At 38.2% G+C, this 26,749-nt stretch overlaps 1 protein-coding gene across 7 annotated transcripts; it reads left to right on the top strand.

Moving 5' to 3' along the window:
- The first annotated feature begins 173 nt into the window (after positions 1 to 173).
- LOC135466520 (5'-AMP-activated protein kinase subunit beta-2-like) lies at positions 174 to 25,116 on the top strand. Of its 7 annotated transcripts, none has more exons than XM_064744045.1 (8): positions 174 to 279; positions 464 to 597; positions 13,814 to 14,007; positions 15,652 to 15,745; positions 17,178 to 17,298; positions 19,634 to 19,770; positions 20,281 to 20,349; positions 21,432 to 25,116. In XM_064744045.1, the coding sequence occupies exons 2-8, from the start codon at positions 472 to 474 to the stop codon at positions 21,507 to 21,509; spliced, it is 819 nt and encodes a 272-aa protein (XP_064600115.1). In that variant the 5' UTR covers positions 174 to 279; positions 464 to 471; the 3' UTR covers positions 21,510 to 25,116. The 7 variants fall into 7 exon arrangements, 6 of the variants coding, with proteins under 6 accessions (XP_064600115.1, XP_064600116.1, XP_064600119.1 ...); XM_064744046.1 differs by having other exon boundaries at positions 196 to 209; XR_010444125.1 differs by lacking the exons at positions 174 to 279; positions 464 to 597 and adding an exon at positions 6,874 to 7,731 and having other exon boundaries at positions 21,432 to 23,064; positions 23,096 to 25,116.
- Positions 25,117 to 26,749: the final 1,633 nt, after the last annotated feature.

Consider the following 26,749-nt stretch of genomic DNA (forward strand, 5'->3'; position numbering starts at 1 on the left):
TGGTGCATATTTATCTGGCTACAAGCAGGAGTTCACGCATATTTATCTTCGACACACGCTGTGTTTGACGATCATCCGAAAGTCCCCCATGTGACCTATTTTATTTAGACTCTTCTGATCCTTCCCAAGATCCTCCCTGCGAACATGCGCGGTGAGGCATCTTATTCGCCATAGTTGTTTATGCGAGATTGAGGGACATGTGTCGAGTGGTATGTTTGTTTATTTGACGTGACTAACTGTATAGATTGCATCAGGACCCTTATCCTCGTGAAGAATAAGGTATATCGATGTCATTCCGACTAGAATTGAAAGGAACTATGCGTGTTGGCAGATAAAACATCAGTTTGAAAACATTATTGTCAGAAGTGAAATTGACACTGTGACTGATCGCACGTAACGTTTGTTACAGTTTGGTTGGTTTTTGATTGATATTTCTGGATTTATTTGTGTTTTTTTCGTTAAGTCTCAAAAATGGGTAACAGTACATCAGGTAAAACAAGACAGATATCTGGGGAAGACAGTGGTCCTTCCATGACCCTTTACGCCCAACCATCCCTGGATGACAGTTCCGACAACTTCGAGGCGGGGGCATTCAAGGTATGCACGTCTTCTTTTAAATTATTAATATATGGTGACTATTTAGGTTATGAATGGAATGTGTTTGGAATTGAGAACAAACGAGTGAATGCGAATGGCAATACGAAGTGTTTGTTTTTGAGTCTTTGCTTTCTGTGTTTCCGTATATTAATGAGCAGATATTCAACCAGCATGCGATATCGTAACCTTAAATGTACTAGGACTTTGTACCACTATTAGTACTGTGTACACACTGTAGGAAACCTTCAAGTCTAATGTCAACTCTCCTGTGTTATAGACAAGATCACTCACCTTATAAAGGTCTTTGCAAGTTTCACTTGGAAGCTATAGGTAATTGAGCTATAGGTGCCATATGTCACATATAACTGTCAGTAATGCTATATACCACTGGGAATTTGATCTTTCGGCTGATAGTCACTATTGTCATGAAGTGCTACCTTGTTTTTTGTGTTATTATGCCAGCAGAGGGGATGGGGTGGGACAAACTTACTCTTATTTCTGTATAAATTTATGCTGAGGAATTGTGCTGAATCTGTTTGCATATACATGCAGCTAACCATAGCCTGTATGATGTATATCTTGACAGCGCTTTTTGTTGAGGCTGACGTCCTTTTTGGTCACTCATTAAGTATGGTAGACAGAAGAATGAAGTTAAGTGTGAAAATATAATAGGCCTATTCATTGTTAGGAAAAAGATTAATTCTGCCTTTGTAACCCAGCAGAACAGCATTCTGAATGTGGTCTATTCTTCATACAACAGTTGTCAGTGGAGTGTGAAGTCTTACAGCAGCTGTAAACATAAATCATTTAAGCTGTAAAGAAAAATGAATGTCAGATGAGGAATCTCAACCTCTGAAGACAATTGTGTTTCAGTTAGGTTGTTGTCAGTCCTATCTGTAGCTTTGGTAAATGTTGTATATTTAGGACTGGAGGTGGATAGATTATGACGGTGCACTCTTTTACAAATATATCAGATACTATGTACGCAAACATCTGAAAAATTTACTTTACATTCAACAACTTTAAACATTTCTCAGTACATTTCATTGAATTAGTTGACCATCGTTAAGCAAACATTCTGGAAGACAAAGAAATGAGTAGCGAAAACTTCAAGATGGTAGATTTGGGATGGAAATAGAAAGAGCTAAAATCAGACATCAGATCATTTGCTAAACTTCATCTGTAGGGGAATTGGATTCCAAAGCTGATTTATCATTTTAGGGGTTCTAACAGCTTGTTGGAATCTGACATTTTAATATATTGTAGGAAGGTAAGAGTTATACTAGGAAACTAAAAGAGAGCAATATTAGTCGCTTGGTTTGCTGCCATATTGGAGTTAAAAATTTGTGATCAAATTTAAAATATAGACCAAAGTCGTAATATTCTTCGGGGTATATATTCCAGATTGATTTTAAGGTGAAGTGGTTAAAACAACGTTATCTGGGCAACATAGGCTTGACTTCATTTTGTATCATCATTCCTGGCAATTGGTTTGTATGTGCAGCTTTCATTACACAACGTTTCAAGATATTTATGGGTGTCAAGTTTTGAACTATGTCATGTGTGAATAAACTTAGTGATTGTGGTAAAAACACTAGAAAAAAAAACCCATCTAAACACAACCGAACAAAAACAAGAAATAATGAAATTAACCTGTCATGGTCATGACTAATTGGCAGGTGATGTAATTAGGACACATACATCCGCCCAGACCTAAAAAATACCAAGAAACCAGTTGTCATACATACATGTGCTTGAACTGACAGGGCAGGACATTGTGAGAGCTCAGAATTAAAGCGACATGGGTGATGGATCACTGATTAAATATCCAAAATTAGCAGATTCCTGTGTGGTACTCCTGACAGGTGTGTCCGTCTCAGTTACATGATGTGCTTAGTGACAGTTGCCACTCCCAATAAAGAACAGGTAAACATTTAGCAGGATCTAATATGTCATGTGATAAATGGCTGTATGTACCCATGCTGACTTCAGCTCAGACTGCTATTGTATGGTCTGTGACCTGATGAATGACTAGCCGTGCAACACACAGGAAAATCTGTATGTCTTCAGCAGGCCTGTACAGTATTTACATTCTTTTCATGTATCAATAGCTTCTGTAGTGTATGTTTTAACGTGCTTATGGGGAAAGTGAATTATCAGGTTGTGAAGAGTGACTGATGTATTACCTATGGCTACATGTATGTGCGACAGCTGAAGGACAAATGCTGTCTGCAGATCTGCAGTCTGCAGCCATACCTCAAGTAGTTAGTTTTGCAAACACCACATGCTGTTGAGAAGTAGTGAGAAACCGTGTCAAACATGACGACTTGTACACATATTTATACATATACATATATATATGTATATATCCTATAGCCTGTGTAGTTCAGCATAGGAACAGTTGTAATTCTCAGGATGATGTGACAACAAGCAAATAGATGTATTGGTAACAGTATAAAAACAAAACGATGTGCTTGCTTGAATATGCTATGCAAACTATTATAGTGGGAAGAGTACGAGCGTCCTAAAAAAAATCTTTCTTTGGTGTCACCTGAAGCTATCAATATTTCTAGGTGATGGAAAATATAGGGATTTTAAAGAAATCCACATGGAGAAAAGATCTATCCAAAACCCTAAAACAACATTGGAGTAAGGCTGTTTTATGAGGGTTGATTGGTTTCTCCCCAGTCAACTGTCATGCATATTTCAATAGTTGCCATATGTGTGTACGCCAGGGTTTTAGTTGTTTTTGTAAAGGCCTCAAGTTTAGACTGAAGAGGAGAAGAATACTGTCGAAGGATTGCATGCACATTCAGATGATGTTTCAGTATGGAGTAATGAGATACTTGTTAATATCAGAAAAAGAGTATCAGAGTTAAAAGATCATTTCACAACATTGCCACTTCCGGACACTCCCTGCATGTATTTGCTTCATGCTCAGTTACATTTTACTTACATTTCCTCTAACTCTGAAACATGCATACAGTCTTCATTGTTTTTTCAATGCTGGAAGTTGACACACCAGGAAACTCAGGGTAACCAACGCAGTGTACAGTATGGTGCTGTACATGCAGTGTTGTTGATATGCCATGGGTAGGGCTGTGGAAAGTAGGCATTTTAGCGGGGTACATTGTCATGTATATTGTTGTGAGGTGTAGGGTGATTGTGACTGTATACATACACACAGTACAAATGTAGCTCTTTCATTTGACCCATTTTAGTATTCAAAGGCATTAAAGGGAATATACCAGAGATTTTTTGGTAAAATCAATCAGTGCAAATCCAGTCAACTTTGACCCTATTATTTTAGAATAGCCCAAATAAAGTTTATAAAATTTATAATGCAGGTTGCAAACTAAGTCAATTGAACTCTATAAATAGGGCTGGTACAAATCTGATATTAACTGGAAGATCTTAATTTGGTATATTATACAGGACTACATTGGTGTTTGAACAAACAGCCTTTAGGACTATTTTCTACCTATGCTTCTGTCACTATCGCGCAAGGAAATTAATTTTGCTCGTTTTGTAGATGGCCATATGGCATGATAGCATTGACCGCTACCCTCTGCTTCATTTTGTAATTGTTATTGTTATCTTGTCTATCAGCATGTAAGTTGTTGTATGAGGTATTATTGCTTTAAGTGTGTGGAATCACTGTTAAGAGAGAAATCTCATGTGATTTGTCTGTGTTACTTTACAAGCTCATCAGACCAACCTGATAGAAATATTATCTGAGGTAGGCCTAAGTACAGACAATGTAGCTCTTCAAGCTTCAGTGAACTTGAATATTTACTGGTGAGATTAATGTTGCAGATAACATTAGATACCCATGTCATAAAGGCCTTATTTAAAAACATTCTTGTTTTCCATCAGTGTCTGTCTTGAATTCATATGCTGGACAGTTTTTTAAAATATTTTATTTTTGTTGTGGTGAGTAAAATCATTTTTATAGGTTGTAATCTTGAGGTTAAAGGACTGAGTGCAGATTCGTGTACATGTATGTCAATGATTGATTAATTGATTTATTTTTCCTCACATCTAAACCCACTGTCGACCAAAACTAACGCATTTATTCTTTTTCACTGACCATGTGTCTCAAAAACTAAAGCAAAAAACCAAAAAACATGGAATGGGCGGCCCGCCTGGTTTTTCATGAGGTTTGTGATTGTAAGCAAGTAATGTTTTTTAATGGGGTCTTAACTGTAATCCAACATTGTCAGGTAAAATTTAATTCTAACTACTAAAAAGTTGAAAGATAGTAACATGATTTTTTTTAAACTAGCACACTGACAAGTCATTTTGGTGAGCTTGTCCATGGTGCTGTATTATTGAAACTTTATAAGAATACCCTTATGGGTATTTGACTGGCACAGATGTGCAACTTGTCATGTATCTATATTGTTGTATTTTGTCTCTTTACTGTCTCTGCTGGCCTCAACATTGTTATATTTTATGTTGTTACATTCTTTTGGAATGAAAGAACATCATGTATTTGTTGCAACTGTGTGTCAGATGGTGCAACCATGTCAGTTGATCAGACGAATTTACCACATTTGCCTGCATTAGGGGGTAAAGATTAACCAGTTAACAGATATTTATGGCTTTGGCAGATTCTGGATTATTTAGAACAGAAGTGGCTCTCGGGTTAGCAATTTATTACACTTACATGTGGATGTATGATAAATGACTGAATCAAGAAAGCAGTTATGTTCATTGGAGCCTTGTGACTTGTCTTGGGAGTTGTCTTCCTTCCTCCACTGACATCAGTATTAAGTAAGTTCAAGATTACAGTTGTGTGTATTATGTTCCAAGGTTAATTATACTTCTCCACGTCTGTTGAATATCTGACTACTAAAGTACTACTTTAACATTAAAAACTGGTTCCTCCACTGTCTCTCTCTGATGTGAAACTAGTGATATAATACCTTGTATATGTCAGGCTGGTATGCAGATTTAGCATTATTTACGAAATAAATAATAGCCGATCAATACATCCAGTAATTTGAGCATGTTTAAAAGGTTGTACATAAATTCATACTGTGTTAGGAATGCCATCATACTGGAAAACTGACCCATCAGGCAGAACTAATGAAGGGTTGCCTATAATCACTACCTTGAGGGAAATGTTCTTAAGGAAAGCTTGAACATGCACAGCCATCTCCAGGACTGTTGAAATGGGGTGGACTGTTCAAGCGCATCTAAGGTGAGGCTAACAGCACCAGAAGCTTTTGGGTCATCAGAAGGATTTAGGAATAGTGATACCATTTCTAGAACGGTTAATTTAAGCAGTAGAATCTACAATAGATATGTGCGGACATTACATATTTTTGTATAGAACTTAAAGTTATGTTTCTACTTATTTGGTTGTCTTATGGATTGCTGTAAAAATGTTAACACCTTGAAGGAAACCAACATAGTAACATGGGTATCTTAGGTATCAAACTTAATTTAGACATCCTTAGAAATAATTCTTTGTTTTCCAGTATTTATTTTCTACACTTTGAGTCCTCCCTTCATTTTCTTTGTATGTATATATTTATTCTTGGAGTTTTACATCGTACCTAGGAATTTTTCAGTCAGTATGACGCGGAGGAGTCATTAGGTGTGTGTACATATTCTGTGTCTTCTTGTGGCAGGGCGAGTCCATGGCGCCATGTGCTTCTGCCACTGAAGTATCATGCCAAAGACACCCCACAAGTCACATTATATTGACACGGGGCCAACCAGTCATGTTTCCTTGCTGTAACCTTTCAGTGCTGAGCGTAAAGGGAGGCAGCCGCAGGTACCATTTTTAAAGTCTTTACTATAACCTGACCTGGGTTTGACCCCCGATCTCCCGACCTCAAGGCGAACGCTCTAACCATTAGGGCACCGAAGCAGTCATTTTCATTGTCTCGTATGCCTCTGATTTTTTATGATGTTTTTTTTTCATCCCTGCAGAGGGGTCTGCACCTGACCATACTCGCCCCCCACCCACCCCCCCCCCCCCCCCCCCCCCCCCCACCCCCCCACCCCTAAAACGGCAATACCTGCACACCTGTAATGGTGTTTCTGAGGGCACCTTCATCCTTGCTTATTACAGATCTGTTACACAAGGAATTTATAGATTTCATGCAATGTCTCTCAAATTCTGAATCCCTTATGGTGTGACCAGGAGTTGGGAAATCATAATGCCTTCTATTTGCAATGATTAACATATTACAGAACAGATGAAGATTGAATCTGAATTGTACTTGTTGCTCCCTGAGCCACTAAGTGAGCTGCCATGTCATGTCATGTTTGTATTTTTTATGGTCAGTCACATCCGTTGATATTAAAAGTGGAAACACATTTAATATGAATGCGCTTTACCTGGGTATTTTGTCTGAAGGTTTAAAATAAACTTTGTGACATTTATAATTTGGAAGACAAAATATCAGACTGATTGTACACAACTAATGTTTAAAAATTTGTCTAATTTATACATTTCTAAATACTTTTATTACTGGCAAACGTTTATCATTCTTGTTCATGCTTAACTCACTACAAGACGCTATCGATTGATTGTTGTTAGACCTTTACAGTTCAGTTATTATTATTTCAGTATTATTAATCTAGAAGGAACTGATATTTAGGGTTTTCAACAAAATATCATCTTCTATACATTTATGGAAAATCTTTTCTTCCAATCAGTATATTTTGATTAAGTTAAGTTTAGTAGCTTGCTTTTGTTGGTCTATTAATATCTTCGCCCAATGATTGAATTGGCCTGGAGGATGAAAAGGCTATGTTGATCAGTGTGGAACATACTGACCTCACCACAAGATGACCCTGAAACATATGGTCAGGTTATGTCAATGGCTTGGCTCATTCTGATGTGTAGGGGTGTGGGTGTTTGTAGTATTGACCTCTTGGTTATGGTGACCTTCCTGTGTAGAGTTCAAGGTCAGCTTGTGTAGGCAGACATAAACAGTGCGGCTTAGTGTGGGCTGTCTTAGTTTTCATGTAGATAGAATGGGAGAATCAGCGAGTGTGGAGAGCTGTCCGGTGGCTGACCCGCCAGACCTTACAGAAAACATGGAGTTGGATGATCGAGACAGGGAGTTAGACAAAATATTGAACCAGATGAAGGATGATATTATACAGACTGAGGTAGAGTTGTGTGATTGAATACATTTATAAGCGTGTTACCTGCCTAGTATTGTACTACATGTGTAGCTCTTACTTATTCAGGTTGTTGTCATTCTAGGTCATTGACACTACCTGTGTTAATGTGTACTATGTTGTCATTTGCCACAGCCACCTATGCTGCAGGTTATTGATGTGGGATGACAGTAGAGTTAGCATTAGGCTACATGTAGGTCTCTGTGGTACACCCGAGCTTGGTATGGTGTGCTGTCACCATACAACTTAGCTACATCGGCAACTTTTGTTACAGATATTATGCAAGAAGCTGGAGGGCTGTTCTGTCTCCCTCCCTCAGGAGAATCAGAGAGGCCAAGTACAGTCATTTAATATGGGTGTTAATGGGCTTTCTGATTTTTAAACTTAAGCTCAGGTGCTGACTGGGCTTATTTTGAACTTAAAGAAAAAACTAAAAGAGAAAGAAAAAAAACTTAACAACAAAAACCTGGACCTCATTTCAGTAACCTGTGAATGAGTTGATTGCTGACTTTTCCCCTGTATGGCTTAAGTTGAATAAACTCAACACCCCAAGCCTTACATGAGGGGGCTAAAAGTAAGGGCGATGGAACAAACAGATACCACATAGCTATACTCATATCGCTGATAAGCCTCACTAGATGTTCAGTTTATATAGTCAAGACATACTATGCTATTACTATGCTAGTAACTACTGGATATTAAGTGTTTGAAGGTTCTGTAAATTTAGTTTCACATAATTGGAGTACTGAATCCAAAGCACTTGATGATCCAGACTGACCTACATGTACATTGACAAAAAAAAAAGAGTGAAGAGTTAAAGTTATTGATTACAAGCCAACATCAACACAGCTAATGTACATAGACATTCAAAGAAATGCATAATGGTAGAAGGATTTGATTTGAAGCAATTGATCAACCAAGCCGATGTACATAGACATTAAAAGGAATAAACCAACACCACATGTACCACCACCTCTATTTTGATCTCTACTGGCAACAAACTTACATACCATGACAACAACAAACGACCATTTTGATGGCAAAGTAAACTCTAATTTGGGTGTTTCTGCTGCTGTAATTAGATTGCAGGTGAAAATCACTCAAAGAGTCTGCACTTGATCATTGGATCAAAATTTGTGTTTTCAGATGTTTTTTCATCTTCACTAATTTTGAAATGGATATATTTATTTATTTATTTATTTGATTGGTGTTTTACGCCGTACTCAAGAATATTTCACTTATACAACGGCCGCCAGCATTATGGTGGGAGGAAACCGGGCAGAGCCCGGTGGAAACCCACGACCATCCGCAGGTTGCTGACAGACCTTCCCACGTACAGCCGGAGAGGAGAAATGGATATAACATGAATGACTGCTACTTGTTTGAATATGATCCATTGCCCCATTGTGGTATATACCCAGTGTTTTGACGTAGAATCAGCTGTTCTGTTTACATGTACATGTTGGAAACCTAGAGTAACAAATTAGTTTTTGACCAGTCCATACATGTATACCTGAGTTCAGATTTTGGAGCAGCTGTTGTAGCTGAGATGTAAATACAATTTCGTTTAAAATCTGTTTTAGAGTATAAATTATAATGAGAGTCTCTTTTCATAAATTGCATGAGAAAGGCTACTTTTCTTTTTAGACACCAACGCCATAAATACATTTTCTTTTCTTTGTTACAGTATCATTTTCCTGACATTTTAAAAATTTTCAATTTCGTACTGCCTGAAACTATGCCCTTAAAGAGATATTTTTGTCGCAAGATTCTCAGGTCCTGCTAAGCTATTAAGAAAGAAGGTTTACAGAATATTTATGTAAGACATATTTTCATTAATACTAATGCGTGTGAATTTTTTCCAACAGTATTTCCTTGTAAACAGGTCCTGCACAAATTCATCAAAAGGTTAATTTCCAAATGTAAAAGAGCAAAGGATTGCAGAAATTCTCTAGGTTGTATCTTTGGATTCTATTCATTACGTGTTGCTCTATTCTGATGATAGTGACTTTGCTAATGTGACTTCTTTCTCAAAGAATTAATTATCCCATGCTGAGTTTCTCTAAGTTTCACGTAGCTCGCGATGCAGTCAGCAGGTTTTATCAGATTGGCATTTCCGCATCATTAATCTGATATTCATGTTTATCCTCTGTAATCCTCTTATAATATCCATGTAATGAGTGCTTGTGCTGAAGGCTATATGCCCCATTGTTCTCACCATATGTCTACATGTTAGCCAGTGTTTAAGGCGTATGGAAAATTTGGCTTCATTGGTTGTCATCAATGATTGGTTGAACAGTTGGTTTCATGCTATTTTTATTATGTAAGAGGACAAATCCAATTTATTTTACACTTCAATACTATTAAACTGATATAATGTACTCGGGCAATTGCACAGAATTTGAACAAAAAAAAAGGAGGGGAAGCGGGAACAGTGCTTTGAAACAGCTGTTCAGCATGAGTATGTGGTTTACATAACCCCTGTGCATCAGCAGCATGGTATGATGGTATTTGTATTTGGTGTTAACCTCACAATGCCATACTGTTGTCATACCAGGCATAGTGCAGCTGCATTGGGACTTAATGCTGAGCAGCGACCATCTGGCTCAGCACTATAGGCCCGCAGTTCAGTGCATTGAAAATTTGTGCTGTGTAAAGGGATCTTATTGGCCGCCAGTTGACATAACTGATTTGCTAACTGCTGATTACATCCATGCAGTAGCCTGATGGTATGTTAAACATGTAACCTACACGAAGTACATGTATCTTAGTATTGTGTTACTCTCAGGGTGACTAAAGATATCTAGTAAACTCTCACACAAGTGTTATGAACATGACGAAAAGGTAATAACACATTTATAGGGTGCATGTGTTACATGGTTTTATTACTGCGTTAAATCCTGTGTCAAGTGCAAAACTTTTATGAGCTTTTGACAAACTTGTTATCAAAAGTACATTTACATAACATTAGATCCAACATGCTAATACATTATACACAGTACATATACATGTAACTGTTGTAGATCCAGTTTATAGACTATTTGGCATGACAACGTTAAGCTTGATGAGTGACTAGGTACAGAAACTGTTCCAGACACATAACCTCAAAATAACAATACATACATATACTTGTGTATTAACATATACATGTACATGTGTAAGACGTTCATCTAAATGCCACACATAAATGTAACTTCTGAAATGGCCAGGTTCATGCACAAGTGCAGGTATAACTTAAGGGCTTATAAAATAGGCTGAGGAAAAAAAAATGTTGTTTGCTGAAGATGATTGAGGTGTTTTAAAAGCTAAATTGCTTGCTGACATACCTGCATGTACAGCCCCAGGCTGCTTTCGGGAGGAAAAGTTAGCGCTTCTATCCTCAAAACTCTGAGCCATTTCTTCACTGTGGTTTTATAATACATTGGCGAAGTGGTGCAAAAATGTGACTGCTCTTTCTTAGGCAAATAGAATATTTTAGGTGAGTTTTATACTCCAGGTGAAAACCCCATGAACATTTGCACAGGGATTTTCTCAGAATTTCTACCACTATGCTTTGATGTATTGTTTATCAAGAATCATCACTTTCCTGTTTGCTTCATGGTGTTAGGATGACTTTGAAAACTCACTCACTTTGGTAACTTTCAGGCTTTTCTCTGTAAATGACTATCCATTGCAAAATTGGAAATTATTAATAACAGGATGGTGAGTGATGTGTTATCTCATTTTGAAACAAATGGTCAGATGTACAGACATTGTGTATGGTGTATACTTGAAGGGGGCACAGCTCAAAACTCAGTTGTCAGTTGAAGTAATGACATTCAGTTGGTAAAATCTTGGGTATACATGTACTTGACAACCCAGTCTCAGACACAGCTCTGGACACACTTCCTGCAGCCAAAGCAAATCAGAGTGTGTGTTTGAACACAAGACTGCATAGGTCAAGGGCTAGTGATCTGACCTGACTTGTGGAGAACAGATTCAAACACAATACAAACATCTTAATGGTCAGCGTCAAGTAAATCAAGCTTATGAATTCTTCCAGTGGTGGCTCTTATGTCTTCCAGAAACTGTAATCAGTGGATTTGGACAGTGTTCTTTTGATACATTGTAAACTTCTGTTTCCATTTTGTGGGTAAATACTGACACAGTTTGAATGATCTTGCAGACTTTCATTATTCTTTTCATAAATTTTTAGCAACATTAGCCATTTACTGTAATTATCTTGATTACTAAAGATACCTTTAGCCATCTTTACTGTATCTACTTTTATCTTGACTCTGGCATCATTAGACATGTGAGTATCTTAAAGTGCATTACATTTTGGCTGCAGTAGCCTTTTCTAGTAAGCTAACTCTGGCCTTGTGAATACTTAATCTCAAATATTGTGACTCTAACCAGATGACAACTGGTATATCTATTAAGGCTCCTCCAGCCCTGTGACTACTTTTATCTCAAATATTACTGCTCTAAGCAGGTGACAACTGGTATCTCAAATATTGCTACTCTAGCCAGGTATCTCTAGTATGACCACTCCAGCCATGTTACTACTCATATCTGAGGTAAAGCTAAACATACATATACTCTGTGTTACTACTGGTTTCTAGTAAGGCCGCTCTAACCATATGACAACTGCTTCATGTGCTCTAGCCATGTATCTCAACTGCTATCTCTAGTATGGCAGCTAAAACCTTGCAGCTATCTTGAGTGAGGCTACGATAGTCATGTAACTATATCTAATTTAAAAGATGTAAATTTTAGGAACCAAATTTCTTGAAGGTATCCCAAGCTTTATTTATCTGTGAGTGGAAAGTGTACAGTCGTGATTGAGAAACATAGTGTGTAATACGCATATATTGTGTGTTATTTGTGTGGACAATGGTGTGTCAGAATGATCCACGTGTACTGTGTCTTTAGTTTGGCAGGGTATAGAGTTAAACCTGATTGGGAGGTAATTGCTAGTGTAGTGATAGTCCACCATGGGCTTGTACGTAAATCAAGTTGCAGATTTACTGGTCAGTTTTATGGGTAAGACCGATATTCCATGTGCAAGTGACTGAAATTAAATACGTACAAATAGCGCCATACAGATATAATTCCGATGTGGGTATCATTCATGTAGGTGTACAGCCTAATCAGTGGGCTGCGATCAGTTATGTATCAGAGATCAGGCATTGTACACGTATGCATGTTGTACATGTTGTAATGTGGACTGCATAGCTCTGCACTCCTAGCTCTCATTGTAGTGTACAAATGTCTAGATAGGGTTTAAATGTTACCTGAGGGCTGGTTTGACCAGGTCCTCTGCGTGTATTCTAATTTTAGGGCATTCCAGTCCGTACTTAGTTAACAAAAAAGTCAGGATATGTTGCTATTATACGTGGCGAGATTTCCTCAGGGCATTGAATTTTGTTGATGGCTGCAATGAGATGTCTATAAAACAAAGAAAACTCCCCAAAAACAAAAAATTATGGTTTCTGACAATAAGCCATTAAGACGAAAACAGATGGGTTCATGTTGAGGTGGAGAACAGGCAGATATTTTTTTTTTGTGGACCTTTTTGTGATGGATCATTTACATGTATATCAGTAGCTGTAAATTTAGCACACTTCATAATTGTCCTGGGTATCCATTTACTGATCACCAATATATTTGATTTTCATCAGTGGAATCTATTGGTGGATGGTGACTTGAAGTCTTCCCCAGTGGCGTGTTTAACTGTGATAGCTTGTTGTTTTGTTATTTTTTAAAAATTTTTTATGTGTTTTCACTGTGTTATCTGATTGTCCGTTCTAATGGTATGTGACATTCCTAGTTACAGTGTACTGTAGTTACCTCCCTTGTCATGGCCCTGGCATGCTATATTTCACTTAACTTTAAGAGCAAATACTAAAGTGCACTATTGAAGTACGTTGAAGTGTAACTGACAATATTTGCTGAGAAAGTTTTGCCAAAGTGAATTGCTGCCTGGGTAGTTTTTGTTATAACCCCATATTAATTAGCCTTTGCTGTGGCATGGATAGATGTGTAATGTGTTTTCAGTGTGGTTTGTGTTTTCTGTTTGCATCCCCAGTATGCCACTCGCCAGAATTACGATAACCAGTTTGAACCATTACAGCGTGCCCGTGCCAACACCCTGTCCCCAGGGCCCACCCCGATGACCTCCAAAAACCTACCTACAGTCTTCAAATGGGATGGGGGTGGCAAAGAGGTAGCTATAGGAGGTAGCTTCAATAACTGGAAAACAAAAATACCATTAGTAAAGAGGTGAGTTTATTGTTGTACTTTATACATATTAAATGAGTATGAACGCATCCATGTACTTATTTATTTCATTGATGTTTTACACTGTACTCAAGTATATTTCACTTATAAAAAGGCAGCCAGCATTATGGTGGGAAGAAAATGGGCAGATCATGGGAAAACCTTTGACCATCCGCAGGCTGCAGACCTTCCCACAAACGGCGAAAGACCTGGACTTGAACTCGCAGCAACCGCATTGGTGAGGGCTGCTGGATCATTGCACACATCCATGTACAAAGGCCATCTGCTACTGACTTGGTTTGTGCTGTGTACGTGTGTACAAGGGGTTCGAGGAAGGTGTTGGTAATGGACCGTCTCCCACTACACTGTCTCACCTTCTAGTTGGGACTGGTCCAGACTCAGAAATCATACTAGTATTTCTTTTTAATAGCGTTCAGTTTTGTTTTATGATCTCACTGTATAACTATACTTCATCAGAAATGTATATTTGTTTAATTTTCATATTTAAAACATAAACATAATATGTATGTGGTATGAAGTACATGCAACCTGTTTCTGTGTATTTATTTGTGTGTCAGCTACCTTTGATACTAAAAACAAAGGTATTATTTATCATCCACCTATGCCTGTTAACCATTTGGTACAGAGGCATCCTATATTTTGGTATGGGATGGTTTGTGTATGCATCGCCTGAAAACAAATTACTTTCAAAGTTTACATTTAAAGCATTCTGCAAGGGAAACTCTTCAACTGACATCAGCAGTTGGCATGATACAACTATATAACAACATTAAATTGTGCAGAAAAGACATGTTTTCACAACAAATGACAAAGTGGTTTTGATAACTTCCAGTGGAGTGACTACACCAAGACATAATGTTTATAGAAGATCATATTTTCAATAATAAAAAGCCTTGGAATCACTGATTAAGAGCCAAACTTTAATCCAGTCATCATCAACAAAAATCTGATTTTAAAGTGTAGAGCTTGCATAACCCTTGTCTCTCTGGTGTGATGACAGAGTCTGAGGGGATTCCTGTGGCCTAAGGGCTCATCACCATTTTGTGAAGTGACCATTTTGTAATAATTTAAGTTCTTGGGTACATATACATATTGATTTATTTTAAGTAGTTACAATTGAAACTCATGAAATAGAGATTTAAAGATCACAATCACATTCAAGTTTAAGGGATTGTGCCTATTTATAGTAAACTTTGATGAAACTCTTTTGGCATAGAGTGTAGTGTGATCTGGGAAATTAGTTGCTAAATCACACTTGATGAACCCCGCCCCAGAAAGTTAGAATGCATGTATATATACAAAAAATATACAGTAAGTTTTTATCTGATAGTGATCCAAAGCTATTGAAAGGAAGAGAATCTGGGAGTGAGTTCACTGATAACCTGCATTTCAAAACAAGATTTTTGAGTGCAGAATGCCTGCACATACAGAAAAAAACACATGGAAAATATGTGTTGCAGATGTTGTTGTAATATACGATGATAATATAATTACAATTTCTTGATGATAGATTCACCACGATATGACTGAAATATTACAGATGTGCTGTTAAGCCATAGTCATGCATTCATGTATTCTTTATGACATGCAAACTATAAATGTGACTATGAATGTTTTGTTTTTCAGTCAAGGGGAATTTTACACAATAATAGATTTACCAGAAGGGGATCATCAGTACAAGTTTTACGTGGATGGTCAGTGGGTACACAATGCTGCAGAGGTGAGTCACAGTGGCTGTGATGGCCGCATTCTGTCTTACCATGTGTTAGGGGTATAAAATTAAAGTGAAGTGTCTGTCACTGTGGCTGTGACTGCTGTATTCGGCCTTACCAGGGGCTAGGGGTAGGACATACCTGTTAAGGTGAAGTGTCTGTCACTGTGGCTGTGACTGCTGTAGTCAGCCTTACCAGGGGCTAGGGGTAGGACATACCTGTTAAGGTGAGGTGTCTGTCACAGTGGCTTTGACTGCTGTAGTCAGCCTTACCAGGGGCTAGGGGTAGGACATACCTGTTAAGGTGAGGTGTCTGTCACAGTGGCTGTGACTGTTGTATTCGGCCATACCAGGGACTAGGGGTAGGACATACCTGTCAAGGTGAAGTGTCTGTCACATTGGCTGTGACTGCTGTATTCGGCCTTACCAGGGAATAGGGGTTGGACATAGCCGTTTAAGTGAAGTGTCTCTCACAGTGGCTGTGATGGCTGTAGTCCGTCTTATCAGGGGTTGGAAGTATAACATATTGTACCATTTTGCTTTCCATTTAAACATGATTTTTTCCTCTAGCATTGCCTGATGCAGGAAGGAAGGATAACACCTTAAAAAATGACATCAGCTCCACGAAACTGCAAACAAAACAGATACAAAAACAGTATCACAGATACTTAGATTTGCAGTGAAACGTGAATGTATGACAGTCAGCTCATGGGTAAATTACTGTGGCATGGGTAGCCTGTGGATAATGTAAACCAGTGACAAATATTGATGTTACACAAACAGAACATCAGTTACAAGAAAGATTGCTAACAGATCAGCCAACCAGATGTCATTTCTGAATCATCTACTGACTGTTGTAACACTGGGAATTATTGGTTATCAACGGATAGACTGGTTTTAGTGTGTACTATATTCAGAATTTTTGTGACAGACCTTATATGTTGTTTGGAGGAAATACAAGGAGTGCAATTTCAGGATGCAAAACAATCAAAACAGACTGATTTTCATTTTGAAAGATTATTTGAGTTTTTTGATTTGTTGGAAAAGTCTGATGGACGCAACACTGAGAATGATTAACCGCGCTGTCATTGTCCGTAAGTTTTCTGGAATGAAAACAGGGAAATGTGACATTGACAATGTTCATTTGATTTGACATGTGCATGTGTGTGCAAATGATACATAATTCACTGTTAATTAAGGGAATTAACAGGATTTTCTTCAGGATTATGTATTCATTGGATTTGGTGTTTAATGCTATGTATTTAGGAATGAACATTATATGTAAATAGAATGTGATTCTGGTTTTATTACAATATGTGTATGGCTGGGCAGATTGACCTTTGACCCGTGTCAGTTATGAGGATTGCCAACTCATTAAAGAAGGCTATAATAATGAATCCCCTGGATTTCCATAACATAATCCTTGGTTTGTCTTTTTCAGCCAACAGCCACAAATGATTTAGGAACTCTTAACAATATTGTGAAAGTCAAAAAAAGTGATTTCGAGGTTTTTGAAGCACTTGATATAGACAGTAAAAATGCAGCAAGCTCTAAAAAACATGGTAAGTACAATAGATAAGGTACCGTTAAAGTCATAAGTTCACTCTAATGCATGTCTCAACATATGAAATTGCAAAGCTTTATCTTTACTTCACACAGTGTTTTTTCCCCATTTTTCGTACCCCTAAGGACCCCAAATATATAAATGCCTAAAATGTACCCTTGACTAAGTTCATTCAGTTAATTTTATGGATCTAAGAATAGGTTTTTTGATATTAGCGTACTAAGCAGGATAATATCCTACTGGAAAAACTTAAGTTTTGGCACCAAAAGCAGTGTTTTATGTGCTTCTGAAAGGGCACTCTTTGGGGTGAAATCTTGTGTGTAGTCATTTACTGTTATTAAATTCAGATTTTCAAATGTTAACACACACACTGTAGTATAAACCAGTTGGCAATCAGTTCCAAGCTCTGGTTGAACCTCCCCCCAATGACCAATCAGTGCCATCTGAATAATCTTCATTCTAATCTACAATTTATGTCTAAAGTGGGTGGTGAAAATTGGATTTAACATTTGATTGGATGTTGAAACATTGTAACATTTGAACAAAGGTTATGATGTTCTACAGCACAAAAATCAGGTTTAATATGATATAAGTCGCTAGACCTGATCATGTAAGCATTGTCTCCAACCAAAATGAATTTGATTGTTCAAGGTGTTAAGTAATTTTAGGCGTTTCTCCCTTTTTGTCCCTTTTCAATGTTTTTTATCTACAGTAAATGACCTAAAGTTTCACCCTGGGACTTGGAAAGTGTATCCCAGGATTCTTTGCGTTGATTGTGGTTCTTATCGAAGAGCGGAAGAGCATCAGGGGTGGTCAGAGGATTATACTGACAGTTCAAGAATGTAATAAACAAGCCCACGCTTCACAGGGCAGTTAGTCTATGCTCCTACCATTAACAGTTCATGTTTTCCTCAGCTTTAATTATAGTGATTTTAGTACATGCACTTGGCAACAGGTTGATTGTTTTATTATCGTTATTTTATGAATGGGAATTTTGGGGAAAACCCCAAAACTAATTGGAGATTAAGCGTCAAATGTCCATTTGTAAACTGCAGGCTCCCTGTATACAAAGCTGCCGCAAAATTTAGCCTACCGCGAATCAATACTTGCAAACTGTGCCCACCAGCAGACGAGATGATGTCATACTGTGATAAAAGCGACACCTACACATGTGCGTTTGCGCCACTGCAGCTTCCGTCCATATTTCTTAAAGACAAATGTTTAATTTACTTAATACTTAATAGAGTCCCTCAGATGAAATTTTGGTCATACAGATTGGTTTTTATCTACATGTACATACAATCCGCTTACAATGGCAGGTCTTGAATTTTCCATGTGTCTACCCATCGATCAAGCGATTTTCGCTGGCGAAAGGCAAAACAATAATCCTTTCTGTCGCTGGCGACGTGTAAATCATGTCACGGCAAAACTGTTTACAGGAACTCATAAAACATGCATTTTATTTTGATATAAAGCCAGTGACAGTGTTGTGCGAACTGCTAATGTGATAACTCAAACAAATCCTGTCTCTCGATATGCCAAACTCGCACACACTGCTATGGAAAAGGGGTAAAAGTAAGTCGTGGTAGTTTTCAGAAACCTCGTCCTCAAGTGAAGTATGTTTTCCGTGTTTGATGAGAGGTTTGCGAAACACATAAAAGGGAACTCTTCTGCAATAGCAGGACAGTTCCGAATGAAAAGAAAGAAATTGTTAACCAGATAACAATGTGAGGTGACTTCCACGTAGGCCTAACCGGAATAATTTGTTCGTCTGCAGTGGACATTGTGCATGTACATTCCTTGTTTGGCATGGTCATGCTTTGAGATAGCGTGAGACCTTGGACTAAGGGTGGCGTATATATACTGATACACGGTGATCTACACTTAAGATCACCCATATTAAAAGCTCACAGCCAAGATCCTTGTCTACAACCAGAGCTGCTAAGTGCCGTGCAGGGTAATGGGCAGTGGGCTAATCACTCTTCTGTCATCTTGCTGCCAACTCAGATCATGCGAAAGTAAACGCTCACATGTGAAACTTTAGGTCGCTTACCATACATGAATACCTCTCAATGAAATTGATACAGTAACCTTTAGAGGAAGGAAAACATATGCTGTTTCTCAAGGGCAGTGAAGAGCTGATAAAAATAAGACGTTTTCCAGTTCTAATTCATGGAGCTATGTCGTTTTTTCCCTCCCACCATTTCCCAGTGCACATGATGTTGTTGGAAGGCACATATTTTTGTTACCAATTCAGTCATAGATGGGCTGTAATCATTAGTGTTTAAGATCATGTCACGCATGTAGCTTACTCTCTGTGGTCCTGTTTTTAGCGGAAGTGTCTGGTTCTCCCCCAGGGGAATATGGTCAAGAAATTCCTATGCGGCGGCCCAATGAGAAGCACAGCGGTCCGCCAATACTACCTCCCCATCTACTCCAGGTTATATTAAACAAGGACACTCCAGTCCACGTAAGTACATCTTTATAAGACACCGCTGGTGATAAGCTGTTTTCTCACAGAGTTCTCTCTGCTCCATGGAGTTACACTGGAGAGATTTTTAGCACAACTCTTTCAAAAAGAAAAATTCATTTATAAGTAGTCGTGGATGGTCGTGGGTTTCCTTGCCATGGCTGAAACATTGCCGATGTGGCCTTAAGCCATAATCATTCATTCGTGGGTTTCTCCCGGGCTGTGCCCGGTTTCCACCCACCATAATGCTGGCCGCCGTCGTATAAGTGAAATATTCTTGAGTACGGCATAAAACACCAATCAAATAAATGAATAACTATCTTCTACGTTTAGCTGTCATTGTTTCTCTGGTATCCTCCATGTGTTATCACCAATTTAGAGAGAACCATAAGTGAAATAGCTTGTGTATGATGAAAAACACCAATCTTTCACAAATAATGAAGGTGTCATATGTCATAATTTGCTGTTGAAATGATTGTGGTGATGTGAGGTTGTTGTTCTTGTTTTCAGTGTGAACCCACCTTATTACCAGAACCAAACCATGTTATGTTAAACCATTTATATGCCTTATCCATAAAGGTAAGTCTTTTGTACTATTTTACACTGTTATATCAAGCTTATAAAGAAACCAATGGGGCATGAGAGATAATGCCACTTGGTGGACCTTGGCCAAATGTATTTCATTTAAAGTGACACATTTTGACATCAAAAGTGTCATTTAAAGTCTTTGCTTGCTTTTTTTTCACATGTTCAACTTTAGGCCAAATACAGTATTGTGAATTATTTGAAAAGTGAAGAAACTGATACCCCATAGCTTTGTTGTTGTTGCTGGTTACACAAACTCAACTTTGAATGAGGAACCTGCGGATGGTTGTAGGTGTCCCCCAGGCTCTACCAAACTAATGCGGACTGCTGCCATATAAGTGAAATGTTTTGTGTATGGCATAAAACTCCAATCAAGTAACTAAGTAAATATACTCTGGTAAATTTAAGTGTCCTTGATTTTAAATCAGAATCATTCTTATCCCCTGTAGTGAATCAAAATTTTAGGATAAAAAAGCAAATAGATTCGTTATAGTACTTCCTTAGTTGTACAGATTATCCCATTGGTGGTGTGATGTTACCATTACTCGTGGATCCCCGTGCTAAAATATCGTGTCATGTTGATGATTGTTCTCCAGCCCTCTGCAAAAGGAAGCAAATCTTGTAACTCATGAAACCGCACTGTCCACTGCCAACAAGAGCTACAGTACGTGTGATTTCAGAAGAAATAACAAGTTACTGCGAATCAGAGTACCGCGTGGTGTTATACAAGTAGTACAAGGGTACTCTCGTCTTCATGAGTTACAAGATTTGCTTCCCTTTGTAGAGGGCTGGTGAATCCCATTAGCTAATTTTCAAAATTCGCTGAACTGGACTGCATTAAGATACCCACAGTTTTTCAGCAGGTTTGTGCAAATGCAGGTGCTTTTCGAAATATTTCCAAATTTTCTGCAGATTAAGTACTTGATGTGAAATGTTCATTCCGTGCAATTTTAAATTTGCCATCAACCTACACCTGTAATGTGTTCATTCTAGGCCATTTGATATCCGGACTTTCGTTTCTTTATATTCCTATTATGGGTACACAACAAAGGTAAATGACATTTTGTATGTTTCAGGATGGTGTTATGGTACTGAGTGCTACCCACAGGTTCAGGAAAAAATATGTGACGACTCTATTGTACAAACCAATCTAGGCATTATCAAAGACTTCAACACTGTGTAATCTATTATAAATACTTATGTTTGTGTATGTGGGCTTATGTAGTACGAGTAGTGTAAATAGAGAACTAGCTTCACTGTGGATGGTGTACCAAGATGCCAGCAGAGAGCAGACTTCTGACGAAAACCTGAATGACAGTCGTGCCATGCACCTTGGGATATATGTCTGCAAGTTCGTTGGTTTTTCTGAGTTTAAATGATTTAGTGCTGATATCATGCTTATTGGAGAAGTGGAAGGAATCGAAACTGACTGCTTGATATTTTGTGAAATGAAGCCATGAAACTGGGTGTTTTTTTATTCTTGAAACTTCAAGAAAAGTTGATAACTGGATACAGCTGACCTGTTCAGTAGTGTTCTATTCTGAATACCTTAAATGTGGTTACTTTGCTGTATGGTGACTATTGTAAATTGAATAAGCTTGTCTGAAAGCCTGTACTATAGGGCAGCTTCTATTTTGATGATCTGCTACATACTGGTACATCCAGATGTCTAGCAGCCTATACATATACCTTGTTAACCTATACTTTAGGGAGGGGCCTCTGTGGCTCAGTTGGTTAGTGCGCTAGCCCAGCGTAATGACCCAGGAACCTCTCACCAATGCTGTCGCTGTGAGTTCAAGTCCAGCTCATGCTGGCTTCCTCTCTGGCCGTAAGTGGGAAGGTCTGCCAGCAACCTGCGGATGGTCGTGGGTTTCTGCCAGGGTCTGCCCGGTTTCCTCCTTTTTGACTTGTAGTCATTCTATGGAATTGTTTATTTAGAAGCAGTTAACACTGCCATGGATTGTAATTGTTGCCATTTTCAGAAAAGGTAATAATTTGTTAGTCTATTTGTGGGATTTCACGCAATGTACATTTACATGTATTGAAAGTTAGGATGCCGCTTGTTGCTAGTTGGTCATGTTGTACAGTGTCCCACTTTAAGTGCTAATTGTGAGAGCTATCCTACGTCAAACTTATTTTCAATGGAGCAATACAGGACTCGAGAAATAGCCTTAAGAAAGCCTAGAAGATGTTGACTGTCTGGGAATTTGCCTGTCCCTGTAAATGTTAGCTTAACATGATTTTGGTAAATTTCACAGAATTTCCCATTGGTGTTTGGAATGATCTTGGTTTGTTGACTGTACATGTAGCTTTCCTGGACCTTATATTCTAGTACTGCCTGCTATCAGGGATAATTAACTGATTACACTGTAATCAGTGTAGTGGCTGTCCTGTGGAGTTCATCACCTGAACGTTTTAGAAGGTAGGAAGCTGTTTTAGCTGGCTCTTGTTAGGGTTGGGAAGTATACAAGGACAGACTGTGTACACCTTGTATCATGTTTGCATTTTAGTGCCCAATAAGGCAATACACTGATAAGATTTGCTTACTTACCTAAACTCAGATTAGGTCTGCCTGACAAAAAACTTCAAGTACTTAATTTTATGCTGACATATCACTTTTGTCATTGGAATTATATTATTAAATTGTTTCTGTTTAGCTTAGAAATAAACAGATCATAGGTTTCATAAGATATATGTTATTTACAAGTGGTAAAAATGGATGAAGTATATTTTCCAAGAGATAATGCGAAAGCCTATTATAGTGTTTTGCTCACAGATCAGTAGTAAACAGGAAAGACAGGGTTCTTCTCAGCAGCAAGCACAGACAGGAGTAATGTTAATTTAATTTTTGTCCTATCAGACGCATGTTTTGTAGGGCAGTGCAGTCTAAGCTCTTTTTTTTTTCCAATGTGGGCACTCATTCTATGCAGAAATACTGGAAATTCTCCAATGGATAATTTCTCTGGCTATTTTGTTGTATAACGCAGTTTCCTAAGCAATAGCTGAAGGTCTAAGTTCAGAAGGATTTTATATGTATTGTGTACGTAAACTATGAATGTGTTCTTAGATGGCTGGAGCCCAAGTCTGGCTGATGAATACATCACAAGTAGCTGGCTGGAGCCCAAGTCTGGCTGATGAATACATCACAAGCAGCTGGCTGGAGCCCAAGTCTGGCTGATGAATACATCACAAGTAGCTGGCTGGAGCCCAAGTCTGGCTGATGAATACATCACAAGCAGCTGGCTGGAGCCCAAGTCTGGCTGATGAATACGTCACAGGCCGCTGGCTGGAGCCCAAGTCTGGCTGATGAATACGTCACAAGTAGCTGGCTGGAACCCAAGTCTGGCTGATGAATACATCACAGGCAGCTGGCTGGAGCCAGACAAAACCTACATGAACACACAAACTACTTTATGGGGTTGATCAAAATCAGCAAAAAAAAAAAGTATTTAAAGTTGCTTTTGGAACAATAGCCTCTGTTGATAGACCTTATATTTGACCAGAGTTACCTGACCAGGGTTACCTGTTATGTCACTTCATCAACCAAGTATTTACTGAACCTTAGGTACTGACGTTTATTTTAATAAGGCTTCTTGACTGTTAAATTAACAACCTGAATGGATTTATTAAGTCACTCATAGATGTATTTCGAATTTGTCTCCAATGTTATCTTAATTACTGTGTTCAGTATAAATCTATGTGCTATAATTGTGTGTCTATAGGAAACCTACTGTCACATACCCTTTGGGTCATTTTTGTGTGTTTTAAGGTAGTGCTTGACACACAGGAATTTACACAAATATGAATTAGGTTATCTGTATGAGGATTGTTTGTGTGTGTAAATTGTTTAAGACTGCATCCATGTACCTTAATACTTTGTTTTTTTTTAATTCATGTATAACACGAAAATCTTTGACAAGATTTTTATGTTGTTTTGTTGGGTTTTTTCCTTTTTTTTATGTTAAAGTGGTATTAGTTGATTTTTGTCCTGGTAAATACATTGTAATGTTCAGCATGAACTTATCGGTATGGATAAATGCGTTTGTGGCTGGCCACTGTTTTCAAGGCTGGAAATAAATGGATGAAAGGAAAGTATAAAGTTTGATTTCCCCCAGGTGTATATATGGATGTACAATTATTGGGTGAACTGAGGAAGGATGACTAGATACAGTATCTAGAAAGAAATCTATCTATACCAAATGCGCACATGATGTACATAAGCAATCAGGTGTCCCGAAGAATCCGCAAATATAATATATACATTATAAATGTAACAATAACTGTATTTATGATGTACATTAGCTACTTTAGAAGCGGTCTGGGGAGGATTGGACTTGAATGTGCACCTGAAGGCCCATCAACTCTGCAAAAGATGTTTTGTATAAAGCTAAAAGTACCGAAGAGCATGTACGCAATGTTTTGCTAGTGCTAGTGCCCAGTGACAGAATGGGCAGGGTTGGCCTGTGTGTGAAAGGAACAGTGACAGAGCATTCAGTTATCTTCATAAATGTAGCAATACCATGAACACTTTTGTTTTTTCATGCCAACATCTACTTGTACGTGTTATTTGTTTGTCCAGTGTATTTTATGCATACTTTTAGAAGTGATATGAAACTAGTGTTTTTCCAGCACTTCAGAAAAGCAACTACTGTTGTTGGCTGGCTTACACAGCATGTACTGCTGATTTCACTGCATTTTTGTTTTCTACTCTTCATTTTATACTGAACACAAACTACACAGAAAACCCTACTTTCAAAACCAGAGCTTCATGTTTTTTGTTGTCTTTTTCTTTTTTTTTGTCTTGTTGTCTTCCTATGAAAGAAAATCTGTATTGTTTGTCAGAACCGTTTGACATTTAACAGCCCTTCTTCAGGCTAAACTTTCCACAAGCTCCAGGGAAAGTATTTAATTTCTTTTGCAGCAGACAATTTTACCTTATGACAATTCCTAATACTACAGTGTTGGTTACTTTCACTTTCTTGCCATACTCCTTACAGCGCATGCATCGCTCTGACATTCGGTTACATCACTGCCACCACAAGCAAATTTTGTACAGAAATCTTGAACAACGCCGAGGTCAGTGCGGTTACAGTGATGGTGCACAAATGCTCTTGCCATAAACATGCATTCTCTTTTTAAAAAGATTGTACAACATGATTCTAACAGCCACCTGAAATAATTTTATTGACGAATGCTGATTATAGGTCCGCAGGATGACCTTAGTGAGGAGGCTAGGCTGATATAAGCCCACAAAGGTCAAGCATGTCTAGTGGTGGCAGTGATGTAAAGTGAATGTAGAGAGTGACTCGTGCTGTAGTTAAGGAGTATGAGAGTTTGCCTGTATGAAACTGTCTCCAACATTTTCCCAATTGGTTATCTATCACTGTGGCACTAGCTGCAGTAAGAATGGCCGGAGGTCTAATGTCCAAGGCTTTCCTTCACTGGATGAGGGTAAACAAGTGTCATCCAGAAATTTCATTCATCCTCGGCCATTTTTCTTTAGTGTTGAACAATATGCAGAAGGGAGTTAACTCCCCTTACCAGAATGTACTGTATATAGCCAAGAGGTAATAAGCATCAGAACAATGTATTCATATTGTAAAGTTTTACACAATCAGAATATAGCTATGTAAGGTACCGTCAATAACATTTAACTGAAATTTTAAATGCATCAGTGGCTGTTTGAGTTGTTCATTCTTACTTTGTTCCCATACATTCTAGCCGGACTTTTGGGTGTCCACGTCATGTGATTACTTGTCTTTGAACCTCTCAACCAGTAATCGACATCATAGTTACAAGGTTCTGTTTTCAGTAATTACTGTTATGCACAAGAATATTTCACATGTTGACAGACCTCTTGAATTAAGCCTAAAACGTATGTCTGCTAATAGAATTTGACATGGGGTTCATTTGATTTTACAATCCAAATGTCAACTTCTCAGACAAAAAGGGTTAGACTGTTGATCTGCTTTATACACAGAAGAAGTGTTGAATCACACCAAAGAATTAACATTTTGAACAGGGCCCTCATTTGCTTATTTCACTGAAACCCAATGTCATCCCTCCCTTGATGGAGTAAGGTTGAGTGTTGGACTTCATCTCTCAGTGGCTCAGTGACGGCTTCACGGTTGATTGTTTCACATAGTATACAAGAATTTTATACTTGCATTACTGTTGTTAGCTGAATGCCCGAAGTGAACCACCAACCTCTGACAGGTATGGGTCGCAGCTAACTCGGCAGGCGTTGGATTCGACCGCACAGCCTCAATGGACCACAGTGAGCTAGCGTTTTAACCATCTGAGCGAGCAAGGCCCCATTTCTTGAAGTCAAGCTTTTCTAGGTATACTTGGGGAAAGGATGTAGTTTTCTATAGCTTCTGTCTAGTTTCCTTCA

This window comes from Liolophura sinensis, chromosome 6 (assembly GCF_032854445.1).
Source record: "Liolophura sinensis isolate JHLJ2023 chromosome 6, CUHK_Ljap_v2, whole genome shotgun sequence".
Taxonomy (NCBI): Eukaryota; Metazoa; Mollusca; class Polyplacophora; order Chitonida; family Chitonidae; genus Liolophura; species Liolophura sinensis.